Genomic DNA, 24,987 nt, shown 5'->3' on the forward strand with positions numbered 1-24,987 from the left:
CCATGTGTCAGTAATAACCTGGAAACAGATAAGAACATCTTAAGTTTGAATCATTTGTTGTCTCAAGGAATCGAGACGATGATTCTTGGTGATCGGTGTGTGTTGAAAAAGATGTTCGGGGGAATAACAGGGTGGTAGATTCTTTCGGTGAAAGAAACGAATCTGAATTGGAAAGAGATTATATGTGTTGGTTTAATAGTCAAAAGGGGGTTGAATCAAGTGATGAGTCGGTGACTAAAGCATATAATCGGAAGTTTGATGAGATTATGAAGGAACTTGGTTCGTTTCATGAAAAGGAAATTAAGTTGGAACCGGAAGAAGAACCCGTAAAGAAGGAACGAGTTCGTTTTGTGAAGGCAAAGAAGGCTTTGGTAAGCTATTTGGAAGCCGTCAAAGAAAAACCCCATGTTATACATCATATCCTTAGAGACAATGTTTGGAAATATGTCTCAAGTGATCCTTATTTGTCTATTGAAGAGTTTGACGAAGATATCTCACGAGAAAGTATTATAGATTTTCTTGATTTGGTGAAAATACATGAAAAGCTCATTAAGAATGAAGAAGTAAATACATCACTCCGGTAGCGCAGCTGCCCACCGTCCCCCGAGTCCTAAATCCACCCTTGCCCAACCCTCTATCTTTATGAGAGGTTTTTGAGAAATAAAAATAAATTTAGGAAATGATGTTTTATTGTTAAGTTATAGAAATGAGAACAAGGGATGAAATATGAATACTTTTACAAGTTGGATAATTGGGTAATGGTCTAATAATCAATAGATTATATTTGTTTATTTAAATGTCAAAAAGAAAAATATTTATGGTCCTAGTTTTCATACACTACGGGATAAAGATGAAGGTAAAGAAATTATTATAATATAAATTGTAGCTTACTTTTATGTAAATGACAGATTACAGAAAAAGAAGAATGTATAGTTACTAGAAACGGTGTAAGAAAACGAATCCTCAAACGTGTAACATAAGAAAACAAAAATGGGCACTTTCGGTATAATTAATTATTAGTATATATTAATTATTATCTTTTCCTTTACTAGTCTACTTAAATATATACTTTTCAATTTTTATTTTAGTTTGCTTTAATTGGTTCTGTTGTCATGTGATAGTTAGGTATTGGTCAATGTTATTTTAATACTTTCAGTTTACGAGAGTGTTTAGGATTGAGTTCGAAATTACTTAGACATATTAGAAAAGTCAATAAGTTATAAAAAGCGTCTGGCATTGATAAAAATTCTTTTTATTTTCAATTTTTGAAAATGGTTATAAAATTGTTTTCCAAAAGCGAAAAAAACCTTGCTTTTTAAATAGCTTTAATTAAACATAAAATTACCAATTTACCCCCACTTATAACCAATTTACATAAATAAGTTAAACCAAACACATTTTAAAATACTTTATTGAATTATTGGTTTTTTCTATCACAAAAGATAATCCAAACAATATTTAAAAAACTTCTTTTGAAAAAACATAAGTGAATAATTTTGAAAAAAAAAAACACTTCTGGAGTTAAAAATGTTGGATTATACTTGCCTTCATAGCTAAATATGAGTAGTCATTCTCACTTTGTTAAATGGTAAGAAGGTTAGGTTATAAAATAGGAGGTCCATAGTTGAATCACGGTAAAGTGGAATAATTTAGCTGTTAAAAGAAAATTAAAAATAAAAAAACTAAAAATGAGTAAAGTAAATTTTGGCATATATTTGATAACGGTTTGTGTGAAACCTTATCTATGGTAGACAGGTGTCCGTGCGATACAGCGGGTGTTGGAACGCAGACCCTATTAATTACATAACAATTATGAGTGTTCATGGTTCGGTTTGAAACTTTGAAATTGTTTAAACCGGTCATCAATTTAGTTTCAAGATTTTTTTTTTTACTTTCGGTCGATTGGTTTAAAAATTTTCAAATGCTAACGAACGTTTTGGTCCGTAGTTTATATCGGAAATCGACCATATGAAACCACATTAGATTCTAAATGTTGAATGCATTAAAATCTTTTTTATTATTTAGTATTAGATATGTTTTGTTATAAATATTAGATATAGTTAAAATATAACTAAACAAAGTCTTTTTAATACAAGTAAACTCAATTATTGCAACTTTAATTTAACCTAATCCGGTGTGATTTTTTGTAATATTTGCTTTTGTTATTGTTTTGCCTCATGGGTCTTTTATTAATTTTTACTATTGATGTGACTAAAATTATCATTCTTTTTGTTATGATTCTCTTATGAGTATCATATTTTGTTGTTGATGCTTAGCTAGAATTAATTGTACACAGTTAAGTTAATAACTATTTTAAACAAAATTTATTATCAAAGCTTAAACTGTGAACCAAACAGGATTAGACAGTTAGTAACGTTTCAATTTTCAATTGTTCATTTTTGGTTTTGGATGACAAAAAATCGATACTAATAGTTGGGCTCGCAAGTTTAACTATAAAACCATCAAAACCGGCATTGAACACCTCTACGTAACATATTAATTTTTTTAATGAAAAAAATTATAATAATATCATACTCAGAGATGAGAGAATAAAATACTCGTTTTCATAATGTAATTATTTTACAAAAATACTAACATATGAAAAAGTTATGGTCGTTTAAAAATCGTGGGTGGAAATTTGGTTTAAAATTGGAAATAAAAACATAATATGGTTAAAGATTGGGGACAAACTTGTAAATTGGGTGAATTATGTTTATAAGACAAGTTTACCCTTTTTACGTATGTACTTTATGCATTAGCATTTGTAAAACTCTTAAAATTTTAAAATCAAGTGTTTTGCTTTATCCTTGTCTCTATAATCCTATAAAACGATAATACAAAAAGAAAATAGAAATGAAGAAGAGAGATGATTTTATTGCTTCAGAATCAAAAGTTATAATACAACAAAACAAACAAACTAAATATATACAAAAACACATGCGCACATATGTTAAGTAGTTATGCGGTGCATATGTTGATAGCACAACATATGTGCTCACACCCCCCCTCAAGTTGGAGGTTGAGAAAACCCGAACTTGCGCATAAGCTAATGAAAATGAGGCCCTGGAAGGCTCTTTGTAAATAGATCAGCAAGCTGATAATTTGTCTTCGTATGCACTAAAGTCACGAGGCCTTCTTGTAACTTCTCGTGAACAAAATGACAATCAATTTCAATATGCTTAGTTCGCTCATGGAAGACAGAATTCTTGGCAATATAAATTGCAGCTTGGCTGTCACATTTGAGGTTGACATGAGTAATATTAGGGACATTGACCTTAGTAAGAAGTTTAGTCAACCATACAAGTTCGGCACTAACACGACGAAGCAATCGGTATTCAGCTTCAGCAGAACTTAAAGAAATAGTGGGTTGTTTCTTAGATTTCCAAGAGATCGGAGAACCACCAAGAGAAATATAAAACCCACTGACCAATCGTCGAGTATTAGGACAGGCCGCCAAATGCGAATCACAGAATGCTTATAAGTCAAAGGAAGGGCTATTGTTGAAAAATAATACTTGAGATAAAGCGCCTTTGATATAAGAAAGATTGTGAAGAGCAGCATTCTAATGAGGTAGTCTTGGATCTCACATGAATTGAGTTAAAACTGAACTGCAAAAGCAATATTAGCCCTTATGTGAGTAAGATAATTGAGTTTACTAACAAGTTTCGTGTATTGTAAAGGTTCATCAATAGCTAGACCATCAAGAACCTTGAGCTGTAAATTATGAGCCAATGGAGAATTGGTGATAGAAAGATTGGAAGTATCAAATTCAGAAAGCATGTTCTTAGCAAACTTGCGTTGGCACATGATAACACAGTGTGTAGTATAAAGAACCTCCATTGCCAAAAAATATTTGAGATGCCCCAGATCTTTGATCTTGAAAGAAGAATCCAGAAAAGTTTTGAGATTATTGATCTCTTCTAAATTGTTCCTAGTAAACAAAATGTCATCAACATGACAGCGGCATAAACCGCTGATGATCCCATAGATTTCGAAAACAAAGAGTGATCATTCTAGGAACTCATATACCCTCTTGACTTCATAGCAGATGACAATTTTCCATACCATTGTCGAGATGCTTGTTTTTAACCATATAAAGATTTTTGAAGTTTAAGTACTTGATGATTAGGGAGCTGCTAGGTGGTGGTAGCATATAGACATCCTCATCTGAATCCCCATTAAGAAAAGCATTGTTAACATCAAATTGAAAAAGAGGCCAACTTCGTTTGGTAGCAACAACAACAAGGCATCGAACAGTGGTCATTTTGATAACAGGAGAAAAAGTTTCAGTATAATTAATCCCTTCTTTTTGAGTATCTCCTCTTACCACCAATTGTGATTTACAATGCTCAACCGTCCCATCTACTCTGTGTTTAACTTTAAACACCCATTTGATTTTAATAGCCTTCTTTCTATGAGGAAGATCAACAACAACCCAAATATTAGTATTTTCAAGAGCCTGAAACTCAGTTTTCATGGCATCTTGCCATTCAGGGATACCGGCAGCTTCTATATACGAAGTAGGCTTATATAAATCAGATATTGCTTTGATGAGAGATTGACTGGAAGGAAGAAGACAGAAGCAGAAGAAGAGCACGGATTAGTGACAGTGTGGAAACAATGATGAGAAGAATCAGAGTGATTGCAAACATAATCATTCAAATAAGAAGGGGGAACAGTAGTTATGGAAGAACTTCGAACATGTGGATCATTAGGAGGAGAATCAGAAGGATTAGAAATAGGGGGAACATAATCAGTAGGTGGAGTAGAAGCAGAAGAATGATAAGGATTATCAAAAAATTAATTGATGGTGTCAATGGATGGAAAAACAAAGCTTTCTTTAGATTTGGTGATCGAAGGAAACAAAGCTTCAAAGAAAATGACATCTCTTGATATGATAACCTTGTTTGTGCCAAGATCATATAATCTGTAAGCCTTCTTATCAAGAGAATATCCTAAGAAAACACAAGGTACATCTCATGGTTTGAATTTATCTCTTCCATGAATCAAAGTAGAAGCGTAAGCAAGACAACCAAAAGATTTCATGTGAGCATAAAAAGGAATTTTTCCTGTTAAAACCTCATATGGGGTTTTATTGTTAAGGATTTCAGTGGGAAACCGATTGATCAAATGTGTTGCAGTTAAAACACAGTCACCCCAAAACTAAATAGGAAGTTTAAATTGAAACAATAGAGCTCTCGAAGTTTCAAGCAAGTGTTTATGCTTACGTTCAAATATCCCATTTTGTTGAGGGACAACTACACAAGTAGTCTGATGAATAATGCCTTTACTTAATAAGTAAGCACGTTGAACTAACCCAGTCCCTAGTTCAAAAGCATTATCAGACCGAATGCAATTCACAATGGTGCCAAATTAATTGCTAACCATTTCAATGAAATATTGAAGGATGGGAAATGCATTGCTTTTAGTGGAAAGCAAATGTGTCCATGTGGTTCTACTATAATAATCCACAATGGTTAAAAAATATCTAATGCCATTATAAGTAGCTGCATATAAGGCCCAAACATCAGTATGAATTAGTTCAAAAATTTTGCTAGTTGATGTAGAGCTAATTGGAAAAGGCAATTTTTAGGACAAATGTCACAATGCTCGATAGATTTGAAAGAAACATTAGAAAGAAAAGGTAATTGTTTCAGTTTGCAAATTGGAAAATGTCCTAGACGATTTTGTCAAGTTTCACTATTTACAGAATTACAAACATTATTGGAAATAAACGAAGGATCAACAAACTGCTTAGTTGCCTCAAGAAGATAGAGACCATTCAACATTTCACCAAGAACCAGAGGGTTTCAGAAAAAGGGGCCTGTAAAACATAATTTTTTTTAGAGAAAAGAACAATACCCTCAGTATCATAACTAACCTTGATATAGAAAGAAGATTATTTCTAAAATGTGGTACTAAAAGAACTTTTGACAAAGAAATTTTATCAACTAAAGTAACAATCCAATACTGATGAACATTAACGTTTGTGCCATTAGGAAGAGTGATGAAAATCAGATTTTTGAGAAAAGAAACTCTTGAAAACAAATTTTGATCATGACACATATGATCATTAGCCCCAGTGTCAATGATCCAGGTAGAAGAAGTTTTAGAAGATTTGTAAGACATTATACCTCGGAAAGAATCATGATTGATGGTTGTAGCGTTATTAGCAGCATAAGCATTTGAAGATCCAATTTGAATTTTATCGGCTGCAATAAAGCCATCAAGTCATGATAGTGTTGCTGAGTGATTCCTTGCTGAGGTTGATCATTTCTTCCTTGTTCCTCAGCAAGGTTAGCAAACTTCTTTGCTTAAGCAAATTTGTAGTCTTTTGAAAAACCAATCCACTTATAGCACTTGCTCACCGAATACCCATTCCTTTTACAGTGAGTGCACACCAAAGTTCTTCTGTTCTCTCCAGTTCCACCACTGATATGTCCTCCACTATTTGCATGCATAGATGCAGAGGATGTAGTGAAATTAGTGGTGGTGGTGTGGATTTTTCTCTGCTTTTCATCTTGCAACAAGATCCCATAAGCACGATCAATGGAACGAAGGGGCTGCATCATTAGAATATTGCTTCTGATCATATCATAGCTCACATTCAATCCATCAAGGAACTGAATTACCCTTCGATCCTCTTCCCATTTATCGAAGGCATGAGCAGCCCCACACGTGCAAGAAGGAATGGAGTTGATAGCATTCAATTCATCCCCGCTCGATTTTATCTTAGCATAATAAGTAGCAATGTCACTACTTACTTGGGTGATTTGGTGAAGGCTCTTTTGTACTTGATAAACTCAAAAACTGTTTGCCTGGTCGTATCGAGAGTTAGGCTTATTCCAAAGGATTTGAGCTGCTTCGGCATACAAAACATCATCACGAATATCGTGATTAAGAGTGTTGAGAATCCGAGATATCACCATATCAATGCATCGTTGCCAATAGGCAAAATGTGGTTGATAAGCTGGCATGGTGACGGTGTTATTGATGAACGCTAGTTTGTTCTTAGCTGAAAGAGCAATAGTCATTGCTCGTTTCTAGGCTCAAAAACCACTTCCGTCAAAGAATTTTGAAACCAAAATCATGCCAGGTGATCAGACGGATGTAGGTAAAGAGGATTTGAAGAATCAATCGTAATGCTTTGAACAAAAATGTGTCCAGGGCTTCCATCTAGGAAAACACTGTAAAATGAACTAAAACTTTTGAAGAAAAGACAAGAAAACACTTATGAGCCGGGACTTATGCACCGCATAAGATATGCGGCGTATAAGTAAGAAAGAACTTATGCGCCGCGTAAGATACGCGCCGTATAAATAAGAAAATAGACTTATGCACCGTGTAAGTCAAAAACTTATGCGGCATATAAGTGCAACGAGAGAGAAAAAAAGGAAAAAGATAGGGAAAAGAACCTTGAGGAAAGGTTCAGGAACAAAGAAGGAACATTTTGAGAGATTTTAATGGAGTTTGACGGTTAAAACTCTGGAAAGGAAAAAAGAGAAATAAAAAAAAAAGATATTAATAGAAGAAATAAGATGAATACCGGCTGAAACAAAGGAACAAGCTAAAAAGAATGATCAAAAGATCAAGAAGCAATAGAAAACATCTAATGACGAGAGAAAAATCGTAGAAAAGATTGAAAAACCCGGTTAAAACGAAGAGCAGGTCTTAATAACCATGCTCTGATACCATGTAATCGTATAAAACGTAACACGAAAAGAAAATAGAAATGAAGAAGATGAAGAATTTTATTGCTCCAAAATCAAAAGTTTCAATACAATGAAACAAACAAACTATATATACAAAAACATATGCACAACATATGTGATGTAGTTATGCGGCGCATATGTTGATAGCACAATATATGCACGCACATGTACTTTATGCATTATCATTTGTAAAACTCAAAAAAATTTTAAATTGAGTGTTCTAATTTATCCTTGTCTCATGTATAATATATAAAATAGTGCATGTTTAGAATATCTTTCTATTTAATAATTGAGATGAAACTTCAAACTGTATACAGAATCAACTTTTGAAAAGCCAGATGCAAAAACAGAAAAAGAAGACAGAGATGTTCCAGACGAAGAAGACACAATTTCAACGGTAATAACAATTCCAACAGAAATAAAGACAGAAGAGACAGATAATCAAATCAATGAAGATGAAATACAGGACAAGAAGAAATTGAAGACGCTTAAATCACTTATCCTGAAGGGGCTTTGGCTAGAAGTTGAAACCATGCTAATTGAAAATCCACGCCTAGCGAACAAAGCAATCAACAGTGATGGTAGCACAGGGCTTCACGTTGCTGTTGGAATTGGTTATAATCTCATTGTGAGATCTTTTCTTTTCCAAACAAATGATGAACAAGTACTTACAAAGAGACATTCTGATGGAAGTACAGCACTCCATGTTGCTGCAATTGTTGGGAACACACCGGCAGCGAAGCTCCTGGTTAAAAAAAACAGAACATTGTTACTAATTAAAGACAATAATGGTAAAGAACCATTATATAAAGCTTATGAAAACATGCATCTTGGTACCATGGTATATTTTTTGGAAAGCATCAAAGAATATTCATTATCCGCTGACCCTCTTAACGAAAGTGCACTCGTAGATTTTATTGTTAATGCTATTTCCGCAAGGCAATATGGTAATCAGGCAATATAAAACATAAACATTTTGGCACAGAGTGATATTGCTTTGAATTAATAGTGATGCTTTTGTATTTATGTTTGTAGGTTTAGCATTAGGGTATTTGCGAAAATTTCCCAACTCTGCTTCAAGTAGTGACGAGGTACTCATGGCTATTGCTAAGAACTTTCCGAGTGGGCTAGACGATTGGGAAGAATTTATCTAGCCTTGTAAGTCTCTAACTTATTATAAACGCACTGTTTCATTTATTTTTCCTAATGGGTTATTGATTCTATTTTTATATTTTAGCTCTTGAAAATATTCTGGAAATGCTGCGTAAAGCAGCCTTGTCTTTTGTATTATATTTTTACTACCCTTTAAGCGGCCTAAAAGGAAGTTTTGCCAACTCTAACGGTTGTTACATGTTAACTCTTAACATACTGGCGTGGCTTTTGGCGATAGGCGTATTAATAGGTAAACACAAGTCAAGAATTAATTGTATATATGTTATCAATCTAAAGCGAGCCATATTTTCTTTAATAATATTTTTTGTGTGCTTGTGCAGGACCACTGTTAATTTCAATGGCCGTTACACTTATAATAATGTCCATATTATTCTTTTCATTGATATTTTGTTTCTCATTTTGCTTACTTTATTACCTATGCTGGAAGGGCGCAAAAATACTAGCTTGTAAGATTATGGAGTAAAACCACTCCTTGCCAATTTTCTTTTAAAATAGTTTCTTATAACAATTTATTATCTTTTTTAACCGCTAATTTCCACAATTTTAGTTCCACCCATCAAGAAAATCGAGAACAAAATTAAGAAGCAGGATGAAGCAAAAAAAATTCTAGAACAGGTATGTGATGAAATAGACATGTTGAACTACTCTGGTATTCATCATCCCTGTTATACCCGACCTATTATTGAGGCTGCGCGTCAAAATACTTATAAAGTTGTTGAAGAGATCTTATCTAGATACCCTGAAGCAATTCACAGTAAAGATAAAAGTGGTCATGACATTATTCAATTAGCAATAATAAACCGTTCAGAAAAAATCTACAATCTTATATATGACGTTGATGAGCGTAAGAATATTTATAGAACTTATAAAGATTCTTCCAAAAACAATATCTTGCACTTGGCCGGAAAATTGGCACCTTCAGATGTACTCAATCAGAGAACAGGTGCCGCATTACAACTACAACGAGAGCTTCAATGGCGTGAGGTACATAGTAACTATTAATCATGAGTGAATTATTAAGTTATTTACTACCGGTATAACAGCATTAAACTAATCTTATAGGAAGTGAAAAAACTTGTGATACCTGCATATATTACTCAAGGGAACATATATAAGGAGACACCAGATATGGTTTTTACACGGGAACACAAAGATTTAGTGAAACAAGGAGAACAATGGATGAAAACCACAGCGGAGTCATGCAGTGTCGCTGCTGCACTAATTACCACCATTGTATTTGCAGCTGCAATTACTGTACCAGGTGGAAGCGATCAAGGAAAGGGGACCCCCTTGTTTAGGAAAAAAACCGCATTCATAATATTTGCTATATCAGATGCAGTCTCGCTGTTCGCATCCACTACGACACTACTAGTGTTCTTGTCTATCCTAACAACACGTTTTGCCGAGAAAGACTTTCTAGTGAGTTTGCCAAAGAGATTGTTGATCGGACTTTTCTTCTTAATTCTTTCTACAATAGCCATGATGGTAGCCTTTAGTGCAACCTTGTTCCTTGTCTTTTGTGATGAAAAACTGTGGATGCTTGCTCCTATATGTGTGTTAGCATCCATACCCATTGCTTCTTTTGTTACGCTACAATTTCCTCTCATGGTGGATCTTTCCTGGTCTACATATGTCCCCATCTTTGGCAAAGAAAGGACTAAGTATTCTCAAAATACTTCTTCCAGTTGATGCAATGTTCTTGACTGTTAAGTACCTTAAGGATGCATCTTCCAGTCAGTTTAGCCAAAAGTTTGGAGAAACAACAGATTAATAAATGCTAACATCATGATATTCTAATTTGCACTCGTTATATGTGTTAGCGGATTATTCTTATTATTAGAGTTATCTTCGTTATCGTTTTTTTTAATATATATGTACAGTTCTATTATCCCATAATATTTGACATTGATGAATGTTTGGATGTATCATAATCATTAGTTTATCATGTAGTACCTGTATATTATGGGTGAACCATCTTTTGGTTAATTAATAATAAAACACAAAATTCTGCTAGCACCTTATTTTGTTATTATATATTCACCCTCACTGCGCCAAATAACGCCTACCACGTCCACCACACCAAAAAAATTGTGGTCGTAGAGTGTAACCAAAGGTCCTGTCATCGTAAGTATTACACGGCCACATACATGTTTTAGTGGCTGTGTAAAGGATACAAGATGGAATCAAGCATTTTGTTTTAATAAGTATGGCCTAAAGGTGGCAACGGTCACATGACTTAGTGTAAGTGTGGTTGTTTCTATTATATATGTTGGACCTCGTCTTGTTCATTTGTATTTTTTTGGGCTTATGCATTAGATGAATTTCTATCTTGTAATATTCATTTAGCTTCTGTTTTAACTCTTTGTACTGGGCCATAGGCCACTTGCTTGTAATTGCCCACTTGGGCCAGCCTATTAGGCCCATGCAATGAAACCCTAGGTGCATGGGTATAAATAGTTAGTATTCATCCATGCATCATAACTTTTCTTGGCAACGTACTCTTTCTACCTCCGTTACTTTCTGTTTGCTGCATTTGATCCGAGATCCGAGTGACCTTAGTGATTTCCGCTCACTAGAGTCACAGATTGATCCAAAACAAGTTGTGAGATCCAAATCAAGAACCTAAAATTGGTATTAGAGCTTCAACTCAACTATTTGGGGTTTCTAGTTCTTCCACTTTGGATTTTGATCAGGCTGGTAGTAGTTTTGAACGTGTTTTTGTGTTGGACGCAAGTTTTGGTGTGTTTTGGAGTTTGGTTCTAAACAACACGAAGCAAATCTGAAATTTTAAGTTAAACATTGTGTTTTTGCAAGCTAAAGTTCATCAACAAGCAACTCGCAATTCACAAGAAAAAGCATCTCGCAATATGCAACATATAAGTGATTCACATTCCATTGTAACTCGCAATTCGCAAACCTTTGTGATTCGAAATTCGCAATTTGTTGCGACTCGCAACCAGGCATCTCATAATTCGCAAAAGGGTCAGTGACTCAAATTCTCAACTTCAAATGTGCAAATTGTGAATTGAAGGACTTAGAAACTTTTGAGAGTTAAGCCTTTAACCCGTGACTTAAAAAATGGCCTCGAAGCTGAATCTTTGTTGAAACATTACCTGCTCATGGACAATGCGTCCGGCTCAAACAACAAGCTTCCCAAACTGATTGACTTTGAGGAATTCAATGATTGGAAATATCAATTTAAGAACTTTGTAAGAACTCAAGACATGAGAATATTGAAATCCATTGAAAAGGGACCTCAGCGCCGGTGTGGAACTTGAAAAGCCTCTTAGTGCCTTTGATCACGAAGACTTCGAATTACTTGCAGTTAATCAAAAGGCTCTCGCTTATTTAACCATGTGCTTAGACAAGAAAGTCACTCAGAACGTTAAGGAGTATACCATAACAAAGGACCTTTCGGATGAATTGATTGAAAAATTTGAAGGCAATCTGGATATGGAATAGAATACTCTTAAATCTCTCAAAATTGTAGATCTGAAGCAAAAATGAAGAGAATAGAGCTGATGACATCACTCTTCAATGGAACACTGACTTGCTTACGTCATCGTCTTCAAACAGATCTTCAATTGATAACATCTTTCAGCAACAAATCGGTCATCACTGAGCTCACTCTAGCTCGGATACCACTTGTAAGGACCGGATTTCGTGAAGAAACCTAGATTATCAGACAAGACTCACGAAATACTATTATAAAGAAGACCTCTAACTATGGCCGATGTAATTACCACAGCTAGAAAGTTGCTAAAAATAGTAATAATACTAATAAAAAACACACTGGATGACTCAAAAGATTTCCATTATATTGATAATCAATTAGGCATAATGGAAGGACTTAGGGTTTCAGGTATGGAATGTCAGGTGGCTAGGTCATAGAATATTCCTTAAATTTCTCAAAAGATGTGTAATTCTGGTTCCAATATAATTTATTGATTAAGCAAAGTAGTGATTACATCGAAAAAGAAGGCAAGCGGGCAACAAGCTGCGCTGCTACCCCTTTTTGAATTGCAAAACCCAATCTTTTAAAAATCACATTCGCTGATCTTTGAGTCATAACATTACTATGCATGACTCGTTGAACTCGGGTAAGTAACTCCACAGCTTCAGGCGCGGAAACCAAAAGTGTCAAAAGCAAAAGGAATAAATACATGTTGGTTGTCAAGACACGCCTTCTCATGTTTAGTCACTGTGCCTAAAGTAGCTTTTAAAGCAGCTTGATCGACTGTGAAACCACTACTCCCTAAGCAAAATCCACACACACATGTTTTCCTCCTATCCATCCAAACACCAAAATGTCAGCCAGTCGAAGAGATGATCTTCCCTCCGACGGGCCAGTCAGGAAATTCACATGTGTTTCTTTCTTAACACACATTCCGGCCCGTCTGAATATGTGAAAGAGCGCTTCCCTAACCAGTTAATGTCGGTACTTGAACCCCCGTGGCTCTTTACAATGCACCGCATGCTCCCCATATGAGTCTAAATAAACCTCATGACAAACAAGACATATCTCAAAATTTGGGAATAGAGGAATCATGAGGAAATATTTAAGGATAGTACGATACTTCACTGGAGGCATATGCAGTCTTAACCCATCTATAGGGATAGCAGGAAGAAAATCTTAAGCATATGGGGCTCGTGGACACTCAAAAATGACTTTTTGTCTACCTGCCATGTCAAAGTGTGACTCCATATCGTGAACAATTTTACTAAACAGAGCACTCGCCAATGCATGTTGGGCTTTAGAGGGGCAGTCTCTTTGTTAGTGAAATTCCTAAAATCGACGCTTGGAATCACATCACGAAGACAAGCCAAAGCACAAGAATAATCAGAATCCATCCTACATATACCACTGTCTCACAAAATGTGATCCTGAAGCGCCCACGATTGGGCTCTCGCACAAACACATAGGAGTAAGCCTCTACTGCCAAATACAACCCCAAACCCCCATCCTTAATAGGTAAGGAAACAATTCGCCAGTAGAGGCCTCCAAAGAAAGGACCTCCACAAACTACAATATCCTCAATCACCTCACACAATCCCTTGTCAAAGAGCAACGCTGCCTCCATCATGTCTATGGGTTGGCATGTTCTCAAACCAAAGAAAAGTTTAGCAATACCCGCACATGATCAAAGCAAAAGTAACTCACTCTGCGGGTCGCCAAGTTTTGGGAGAAGACGCATCAAATCAACAAAATTAGTAGCTCTCTTCTTTGCCAACCTCTTTAATAAACCCGGTGTCTTTACTAACAGCTCCACCAAGAAGCTTCACCCCTAATAATGGTCTCCCAATGTCAACAAGGAATAAACCGTCACAACACTTCGTACCGTAACAAAAAGGACAAAATAGCTCAATTTTCTTAATCTTCAGTTCAAGACCCAAAGTTGGACCAACCACCTTAATGATATCCAACACTTTAACAACTTCCATTGAATCTCCAATGAAAGTCCCATCATCAAGATACCAAGAATGAAGAAGAAGCTTGCAATTTCTTGAATATGATATACAAGGGGGTGGAAAACAAGGGCGAAAAGAAGTGGTCCCAATGGGTCTCCTTGTTGAATCCCCATGGCAGACCAAATATGACCATCCCCAAGATCTAGTCTTGATGGCTGCCTATATAAAATTCAACCCACATGGAAATAGAAGGGCATCAGATCCTTACCTCATGATGTAAAGATGATCTATCCACCATATTAAATGAATTAAAAAAAATCAACAGTAAGCATTGCTCAATACCCTATTGGTGTAACACCTTGGCTTTAAGCAGAATACGCACGGGTGTAACGTAAAAATCATTCATGAGCTCGTAACGCTATTAAAGCGACATTAATTATATTTAATTCATTTCATATCATCAAAAATACACATTGTTCATAAATAAAAGAAAACAATAACACTTTATCGAAAAAGTAAACAAGTTCTTCATTCAAATATCCTAAGGCAAACTAATGATCTTCGATATTAGCACACCATCGGTTCAACCTGTAACACGTTGAAAATAATATATTTTGTCAACAATTAAGTTGGTGAGTTTTCATAAGTTTTTGCGTATACATATATATAGGAAACTCGCAATTCAACAATCGTAATGCAATAAGTATTCAAGCGTAAAGTAAATGAAATCAAATAGTGTCGTCCTCCTGTTCGTTTAGCCGAAGCCGTTGAAGTCGGGGAAATGAGAACCACCTTACGTAAACAACCGGAGTGGTAACGTTAGAAGGCGTGGGTACGTCCCGTCGGACCCTCCACTATGTGTATGCTTTTGCGTCTTCGTAACTTCCACCATAAAAACAATAAACACATTGCAAGCAAGTTCACGTATAATCATAAACAATATGCACGAATAATATTAACATGTACGATATAAGTGAATCGGTTTGTAAACAATCACATAACTAACGAAAGAAAAACTGGTAACGTGCTACCCCCAAAATATTATAAAACGTTAAAAATGGGGTTATGAAGAACTAACTTGGAATGAGGAATACGGTAATGAGAAGACGATTAAGATTAGAGCAAACTAGTTGGTCCCGCGAGAATTTCCGACAAGTCCTAATTATTAAAGCGTAAATAAAATAAATACTTAAACAAACTAAATGAACAAGACACAAAGAGATGGGTTTACAACGGGTTTGGGATCTTTAATGCAATAGTTATATTTTATAGAATATCGATAAAAGTGTAATTAAATTTATTAATTATTAGAAAAAGAACGAAACGTCATATTTAATTATTAAAGGAACACCATTTATAATAATGTAAATATCGCTTTATCTATATATATGTACGAAAAGCATTTTATGTAATCTATTTTAGTAGTTTAAACGGGGTTCATTTGGTTTAAACGAGAAAGGAGAAATAAGAAAACATTTATTATTATTAGTATTATTATTATTATGTTTGTTAGTTTTAATGTAAAAAAAATATAGACATATATAAATAATTATGTGTATTTATATATATATATATACACGTGTATATAAATTTATTTTAGAAAACTTATCGGGTTTCGGTTCGTTTAAACAAGTGTAGACAATATAGGGCTTTTATATAATATATAGTTATAATATTAATGAAAACAAATAATTAACAAAAATAATACCAAAAACCGGACCAGGGGGAATCGAACCTGCGTCCCTGGCCGGGTCAGGTGTTTTGTGTATTGTGCACCGGCCATCTAGGCCAGTGTCTGACTCGCTAATATACACAGAAAAAAATACCCATAACCAGTAGTTCAAACAAAAGCCCCAATTCATATAACCCTAATTTGATATAATCCCAATTAAAGGTCTTGTACCCTCTGTCGATTAAAATTGACAGAGGGGTTTTAATAGTCATCAAAATCCGACCACAATATATGTACTAATCAGCTGATACAAGTCGTAATTGAAGGAGAACACGAGCTAGGGTTTGGCTTCAATACACGGATTTGACAAGATCTTGGACGGCTTCTAAGCTGCGATTAACTTTGGGTTCTAGTTCGGAAGGTATTAGTGAATGTGAGGAATGAGTTAATTGTGTTATAACTGGGTATTTATAGGCTAACACATTCAATTTCAGTCTGCGGTTTGAGTTAATGAAATTGATTCGTTTGGCTGTCAATTAACAAACATACTATAAAGTTTGATTTCGCGTTGAACAAGAAACGAATATACGCGTTTAATTCCGTGATTCTTGGGTCAATTGAATCAAAAGATGGAAGGGGTGGGGGGTTGTCGATGGTGATGGGGAGGGGAAGAAAGAGGGGGGAAAAGTTTTATCATTTTGCAACATAGTCCTTGTGGTTTGGGCTGGGTCCAGAAATTGGTTAAACTAAAGTTTAGGGACCAAAAGTGCATATAATCGATAATTTAACGATCTACAAAACGTTAATGCACGAAGCACAATTACAAGACGTGAAAATAAAACAATTACAATTATTTATATATAAGAAAAAAAGACGAATGTCACAGCATTCCCGACTTTTAGGAAATTTCGTCCCGAAATTAGGAATTAACATCCATAGTAAAAAGATGCAGATACTTAGTCTTCATTTGGTCTTCACGTTCCCAAGTGAATTCCGCACCGCGCTTAGATTCCCAACGAACATTGACCAAAGGGATTCGGCTACGCTTGGTTTCCTTATCTATTCGATCTATTATTTCCACCGGTCTCTCAACGAAGTGCATTGTCTTATCGATACGCACTTCGTCAAGAGGGATATGAAGGTTCTCATCAGCTAAACACTTTCAAAGATTTGAAACATTGCGGAAGCTCGAGGCGATAGGCTACGTCTTCGATTCGTTTAAGAATCTTAAATGGACCAGCAAAACGGGGTGCTAGTTTACCCTTCATACCGAAAGGGACCACTCCTTTCCAAGGTGAAACCTTGAGGAGGACAAGGTCACCAACTTCGAATTCCAAGGGTCGTCGTCGCTTATCAGCGTAAGACTTTTGGCGACTCCTAGCAGCGAGCAGGTTATTACAGATTTGAGCAATTTTGTTGGTGGTCTCTTGTACCATTTCCGGTCCGATGAGCTAGGATTCACCGATCTCGTTCCAACAAATAAGAGAACGACATTTGCAGCCGTAGAGTGCTTCGATTGGAGCCATTTTGATGCTCGAGTGGTAACTATTGTTGTACGAAAACTCAATCAACGGAAGATGAGTGTCCCAATTACCACCAAAGTCGAGTACACAAGTTCTTAGCATATCCTCAAGGGTTTGAATGGTTCGTTCTGATTGACCATCCGTTTGAGGATGATAAGCGGTGCTAAGATCTAGGCGGGTTCCCAAAGTGGTTTGAAGCGATTTCCAAAAGTGAGGCACAAAGCGACCATCACCACCAGAGATGATACTCAAAGGTATACCATGGCGACAAACAATCTCGTTGACATAGATTTGAGAAAGCTGATTGATTGGAAGTTTCTCTCGAATGGGAATGAAATGAGCTGACTTGGTTAATCGATCGACGATTACCCAAATGCTATCATGCTGCCTCTTTGTGGTTGGAAGTTTTGTGACGAAGTCCATCGCAATGTTCTCCTACTTCCAAACTGGAATAACAGGTTGCACCAGAAGGCTTTTGATGCTCGGCTTTTACTTTGTCACATGTTAGACATTTCCCAATGTAGATAGCGATATCTTTCTTCATGCCGGGCCACCAGAAAGTAGTTCGAAGGTCGAAGTACATTTTATCTGCACCCGGGTGGACAGAATATCGTGACTGTGAGCCTCGTCCATGATAACTGTGTGAAGATTGTCATGATCCGGGACCCAAAGACGATTAAGAAAGTGAAGCAAACCATCACGCTTGGTTTCGAGTTGGAGTTCAGCACCACACGACATCTCTTTGTACATATTGCCTTTGGTGACCGAGATGTGTTTAGCTTCAAAGATACGATACGTAGCTGAAGGTCAGTTGGAATAACAACGCTTTGGAGAAGAATGCTCTTAACATGGGTTTTGTGACTAAGGGCATCAACCACTACGTTTGCTTTACTGGGATGGTAACGTATTTCGCAATTGTAGTCATGTAACATCCAACTTTTGTTAAATAAATAACAGAAAGTTTTATTAATAGTGTGTGTCGTTAAAGTAGTCTTGTGTTAAGTGTTTGGGAAGTAGGAATTGGGAATGGGTGGTGGGACCCATGAAACCCCCTCTATATATAACCCAACCACTTCTTCCTTTTCTTTTCCTTTCTCATCCAAACACACAAACACACACACTCAAGAAACACACACATACTTTCTCTCTAGCACTCAGATTTAAAATCCAAGCCAAAGAAGGGTGGAATCTCGTGTTTAACATCGTCAAGCAACAAGAATCACGTCCAGATCTACGTATTGTCCAGACCTGGACGTGATTCTTGTTGCTTGACGATGTTAAACACGAGATTCCACCCTTCTTAGGCTTAGGCTTGGATTTTAAATCCGAGTGCTAGAGAGAAAGTATGTGTGTGTTTCTTGAGTGTGTGTGTGTTTGTGTGTTTGGATGAGAAAGGAAAATAAAAGGAAGAAGTGGTTGGGTTATATATAGAGGGGGTTTCATGGGTCCCACCACCCATTCCCAATTCCTACTTTCCAAACACTTAACACAAGACTACTTTAACGACACACTATTAACAAAACTTTCTGTTATTTATTTAACAAAAGTTGGATGTTACAACTCTCCATGCTTCGGTACCATTGCAGTAGGGCAGTGGCACCTTCAGAACCATCGAACTTATCAGGTTTAGCATCGGTGAAGTTCTTATAGCGAAAAGGGTTGGGGTTTGAACCCGGAGCAGCTGCGTTGGAATTGGTAGCAATGGTTTGGCGCATTTGAGCCACCATCTGCGGAAGCACAGCAGCCATTTGCTTGGCGATCTGGGCTGTCATCTTACGGCTAGAGGCTCCAGAAGGACGACGGTTAAGGTGACGAGAGGCCATTCTGTGAACAAGTGTAACAAGAATAGTGAGTCTCGGAATTGTGTATGGTGTAAGAGTTCTTGTTAATGTTTGTTAAATATGAAAACTTGCAAAAATAAAATATGTGTTGTGTGGAACTTAGAGTTTTCATGAACCACCATGGACTCTTATGTTCCAGCACAAAAATCAAAATTTGAACTTAAATCGAACAAAAAGCTGGGTATTCGTGTATCACCACAACTTGACAGACTTTGGTTAAAACACATTGTAAAACATGGAGGGTCGGAGTTACACGTCGCATGAACCACCATGACTTGTATGACATCCTAAGGAGTGTAACCATATCCTTATCACAAAGAGGACATGATCACGTTCAAAAACATAAAGTTGCGATTCGTATGGCGTTTGGTGTGGTACGCTTTGGCTTAGGATTTCATGCCCTTTCCAAACTCTCCAGGTAAGCAACCAGGTCCCGCGGCTGATTAGGATGTATGCGCATTGCTTATCCTTAGGTTTCATGAACCTTGGTGTCAAGAGTTCAGAAAACAAGCACATCCCCCTACAGTTACTACATACCCACCACGTAAAACCGTCTTTATGCAGAAAAATATCGGAAAACCGAAGTAAAATTGATTGAAAAATATTTTGAAAATATTTGTTTTAAGCCTATCCCTTGGAGTTTGTGTGTGAACATGTGTATAGGGGACGCTATGAAATGTTATAAATTTGAGCGAATGAATGAAACTTTAATATAAGTGCGGGTACATAGCACATAGAGAATTCATGCAGTTTTGGGCCCTAAAATAAACTATAACTATACTAGGCCGATACGTCTAACAACCTATCTTATAGTTACGGCTCTGATACCAATCTGTAACACCCCGGCTTTAAGTGGAATACGCCCGGGTGTAACGTACAGATCATTCATGAGCTCGTAACGCTATTAAAGCGACATTAATTATATTTAATTCATTTAGTATCATCAAAAATACACATTGTTCATAAATAAAAGAAAACAATAACACTTCATAGAAAAAGTAAACAAATTCTTTATTCAAATATCCTAAGGCAAACTAATGATCTTCGTCCTTAACACACCATCACTTCAACCTGTAACACGTTGAAAATAATATATTTTGTTAACAATTTAGTTGGTGAGTTTTCACAAGTTTTTGCGTATACATATATATAGGAAACTCGCGATTCAACGGTCGTAATGCAATAAGTATTCAAGCATAAAGTAAATGAAATCAAATAGTGTCGTCCTCCCGTTCGTTTAGCCGAAGCCGTTGAAGTCGGGGAAATGAGAACCACCTTACGTAAACAACCGGAGTGGTAACGTTAGAAGGCGCGGGTACGCATTAGTTATATTTTATAGAATATCGATAAAAGTGTAATTAAATTTAATAATTATTAGAAAAAGAATGAAACTACATACCCACCACGTAAAACCGTCTTTATGCAGAAAAATATCGGAAAACCGAAGTAAAATTGATTGAAAAATATTTTGAAAATATTTGTTTTAAGCCTATCCCTTGGAGTTTGTGTGTGAACATGTGTATAGGGGACGCTATGAAATGTTATAAATTTGAGCGAATGAATGAAACTTTAATATAAGTGCGGGTACATAGCACATAGAGAATTCATGCAGTTTTGGGCCCTAAAATAAACTATAACTATACTAGGCCGATACGTCTAACAACCTATCTTATAGTTACGGCTCTGATACCAATCTGTAACACCCCGGCTTTAAGTGGAATACGCCCGGGTGTAACGTACAGATCATTCATGAGCTCGTAACGCTATTAAAGCGACATTAATTATATTTAATTCATTTAGTATCATCAAAAATACACATTGTTCATAAATAAAAGAAAACAATAACACTTCATAGAAAAAGTAAACAAATTCTTTATTCAAATATCCTAAGGCAAACTAATGATCTTCGTCCTTAACACACCATCACTTCAACCTGTAACACGTTGAAAATAATATATTTTGTTAACAATTTAGTTGGTGAGTTTTCACAAGTTTTTGCGTATACATATATATAGGAAACTCGCGATTCAACGGTCGTAATGCAATAAGTATTCAAGCATAAAGTAAATGAAATCAAATAGTGTCGTCCTCCCGTTCGTTTAGCCGAAGCCGTTGAAGTCGGGGAAATGAGAACCACCTTACGTAAACAACCGGAGTGGTAACGTTAGAAGGCGCGGGTACGTCCCGTCGGACCCTCCCACTATGTGTATGATTTTGCGTCTGCGTAACTTCCACCATAAAAACAATAAACACATTGCAAGCAAGTTCACGTATAATCATAAACAGTATGCACGAATAATATTAACATGTACGATATAAGTGAATCGGTTTGTAAACAATCACATAATTAACGAAAGAAAAACTGGTAACGTGCTACCCCTAAAATATTATAAAACGTTAAAAATGGGGTTATGAAGAACTCACTTGGAATGAGGAATACGACAATGAGAAGACAATTAAGATTAGATCAAACTAGTTGGTCCCGTGAGAATTTCTGACAAGTCCTAATTATTAAACCGTAAATAAAATAAATACTTAAACAAGCTAAATGAACAAGACACAAAGAGATGGGTTTACAACGGGTTTGGGATCGTTAACGCATTAGTTATATTTTATAGAATATCGATAAAAGTGTAATTAAATTTAATAATTATTAGAAAAAGAATGAAACATCATATTTGATTATTAAAGGAACACCATTTATAATGTAAATATCGCTTTATCTATATATATGTACGAAAAGCATTTTATGTAATCTATTTTAGTAGTTTAAACGGGGTTCATTTGGTTTAAACGAGAAAGGAGAAATAAGAAAACATTTATTATTATTATTATTATTATTATTATTATTATTATTATTATGTTTGTTATTTTTAATGTAAAAAAAATACACACATATATAAATAATTATGTGTATTTATATATACGTGTATATGAAATTTATTTTAGAAAACTTATCAGGTTTTGGTTCGTTTAAACGAGTGTAGACAATATAGAGTTTTTATATAATATATAGTTATAATATTAATGTAAACAAATAATTAACAAAAATAATACCAAAAACCAGACCAGGGGAATTGAACCTCCGCCCCTGGCCGGTTCAGGTGTTTTGTGTATTGTGCACTGGCCATCTGGGCCGGTGTCTGAATCGCTAACATACACAGGAAAAAAAATACCCATAACCAGTAGTTCAAACAAAAGCCCCAATTCATATAAACCCTAATTTGATATAATCCCAATTGAAGGTCTTGTACCCTCTGTCGATTAAAATTGACAGAGGGCTTTTAATAGTCATCAAAATCTGACCACAATATATGTACTAATCACCTAATACAAGTCGTAATTGAAGGAGAACACGAGCTAGGGTTTGGCTTCAATACACAGATTTGACACGATCTTGGACGGCTTCTAAGCTGCGATCATCTTTGGGTTCTAGTTCGGAAGGTATTAGTGAATGTGAGGAACGAGTTAATTGTGTTATAACCGGGTATTTATAGGCTAACACATTCAATTTCAGTCCGCAGCTCGAGTTAATGAAATTGATTCGTTTGGCTGTCAATTAACAAACATACTATAAAGTTTGATTTCGCGTTGAACAAGAAACGAATATACACGTTTAATTCCGTGATTCCTGGGTCAATTGAATCAAAAGATGGAAAGGGGGAGGTCGTCGGTGGTGACGGGGAGGGGAAGAAAGAGGGGGGAAAGCTTTATCATTTTACAACATAGTCCTTGTGGTTTGGGCTGGGTCAGAAATTGGTTAAACTAAAGTTTAGGGTCCAAAAGTGCATATAATCGATACTTTAACGATCTACAAAACGTTAATGCGCGAAACACAATAATGATAAAATCGTGTGACATAATAAATACCTTGACGTAATAAATAAGATCCGATTACAAGACGTGAAAATAAAACAATTACAATTATTTATATATAAAAAAAGACGAATGTCATAATTGGCGCTATGTAATATGGCCTCCGCACCACCCGACACACCAACTACAAACTGGAAATCATTAAGGTATTTGGTAATTTCTTTACCAACACCTTTCATAGCAACCTTAGAAATCAAATGCCTCCATATAGTACGCACCACAATAGGCCGATTTCCGTTGTCGGGTTTTAAAAGCGATGTAAGAGGAGCAGATGCGACAAACTCTGCAAAAGTAGACGGGTATCTCTCTCCTAACCATAAATTAACCAATGCAGTAATAGCACTTATGATGCCAGTGGCAATAGCCGACCCTTCTCCACAAAGAGCATCCAAAATATGTTGCGCCCTCAAACCGTCCTCCCACACGAAGTTCCTTTAGGAAACGATTTAATGCAACCAAGGACACTATCAACTTCCGCCATAAGAGGAGGCTCGAAATATTTCATGTTCAGCATAGCCGGGTTTCCTGTACGGGTGTTTAGCCTCTAAAGCCTCTGTGGTATCATAATTGTATGGTGCAACAACGGATGAGCATAACACCTTTACTGCCGTAGTAAAGTGACCATCTGCAAATTTCTGAAGACACTGTTTAATTCTATTGTTGACAAGATCCACCTTTTTTTAAATATCCATCTCACATTGGCCTAAGGACCCTGAACCATAACCATTTAACATATTTTTAATTAACATGGAAATACCATCAACTTCCCCCATCTGGCTAAAGAACTCATTATTGAATGATGTTGCAACGCTTTCCTATTCCTGGACCTACTTTCATGCCTATTTTTGGGTCTAAACACCTGTAAAGTGCAACGAGGAAGAAGTAAAATCCTAATCTATGCATCAACAGATTCTGGTTGAGCAACCATATTATAGAGTGTTGTTTTCAAAGCTTGTGAGAAAGCCAACCGACAACGATGAGGGATACTCTTGACAGTAACGATAGATACCTTAAGTGCACGATCAAGGAAGGAGATATCCAACACAAAGGACTCATGAACAGTTGTCTCGAGCCCCTTGATAGAAGGTTTCAAAATCCCAATAATGTGTGTATCCGAGTCAACTGCACAATCGGTAAACTTCATAGTGCCATCAAGGTGATGACAAGCACATTTCAAGATATGAAAGTTCATGCACTCCCCGCACAACCATTGATTCAAAACCTTCAATGTTTCTTCCGCTTTCAAAATGGTCTGTAGCAATCGCCTCCAGCAACACATTTTTAGGTTCTTCGTTAGTAAGGTGCACACTCTTGAGATGAGAGATCAAGCGAGAAATCCCCTTATTTATTTCCTGCTCCACCATTCGAACAACAATGAAACATCTGGAAGTGACACCGCCATGAGCCATTCAAAGCAGAAGAATGAGTTGTCATAACATATGGCAAAATAATACTAAAACTTAAAAAGATATTTCATCAAACACTTGGTGCGCAGCTATAAAAAACCCCATTTCCATCTATGTTTGGAGGAAGACGGAAGACGGTAGGATCGATAGCCGATAAGTTTTAGCGCAGATTGAAATCTTGAAAGGTGTGGGGGGGGGGGGAAGGAGTTGGTAGGGGGTGTAATCATCCGTGCTCATTAATGAGACGTATCATTCTTTCTATAGACACTTGACATTCATTCTAGAAACCCTAATCATTACATAACATTCTCAAAATAATTACAAGTGTAGAAACAGGTCTTCGAGTAAACATTTTCATTGTCGATCATACCTTGT

The 24,987-nt window shown here is 36.1% G+C and overlaps 2 protein-coding genes across 3 annotated transcripts; both read left to right on the forward strand.

Annotated features, from left to right (window-relative positions):
- Positions 1-7,967: 7,967 nt before the first annotated feature.
- Positions 7,968-9,075, forward strand: LOC143559441 (uncharacterized). Of its 2 annotated transcripts, XM_077048018.1 has the most exons (3): positions 7,968-8,659; positions 8,748-8,870; positions 8,950-9,075. In XM_077048018.1, the coding sequence occupies exons 1-2, from the start codon at positions 8,245-8,247 to the stop codon at positions 8,864-8,866; spliced, it is 534 nt and encodes a 177-aa protein (XP_076904133.1). In that variant the 5' UTR covers positions 7,968-8,244; the 3' UTR covers positions 8,867-8,870; positions 8,950-9,075. The 2 variants fall into 2 exon arrangements, with proteins under 2 accessions (XP_076904133.1, XP_076904131.1); XM_077048016.1 differs by having other exon boundaries at positions 8,748-9,054.
- Positions 9,076-9,174: 99 nt separating this feature from the next.
- On the forward strand, positions 9,175-10,583 carry LOC143559442 (uncharacterized). The gene is made up of 3 exons (XM_077048019.1): positions 9,175-9,331; positions 9,433-9,869; positions 9,948-10,583. Exons 1-3 carry the CDS (start codon positions 9,223-9,225, stop codon positions 10,572-10,574), a joined length of 1,173 nt encoding a protein of 390 aa, XP_076904134.1. The 5' UTR covers positions 9,175-9,222; the 3' UTR covers positions 10,575-10,583.
- The last annotated feature ends 14,404 nt before the right edge of the window (positions 10,584-24,987 follow it).

Source organism: Bidens hawaiensis, unplaced genomic scaffold (genome assembly GCF_021521415.1).
Source record: "Bidens hawaiensis isolate Kalapana, Puna unplaced genomic scaffold, B.hawaiensis_p1.1 tig00019919_1, whole genome shotgun sequence".
Classification (NCBI taxonomy): domain Eukaryota; kingdom Viridiplantae; phylum Streptophyta; class Magnoliopsida; order Asterales; family Asteraceae; genus Bidens; species Bidens hawaiensis.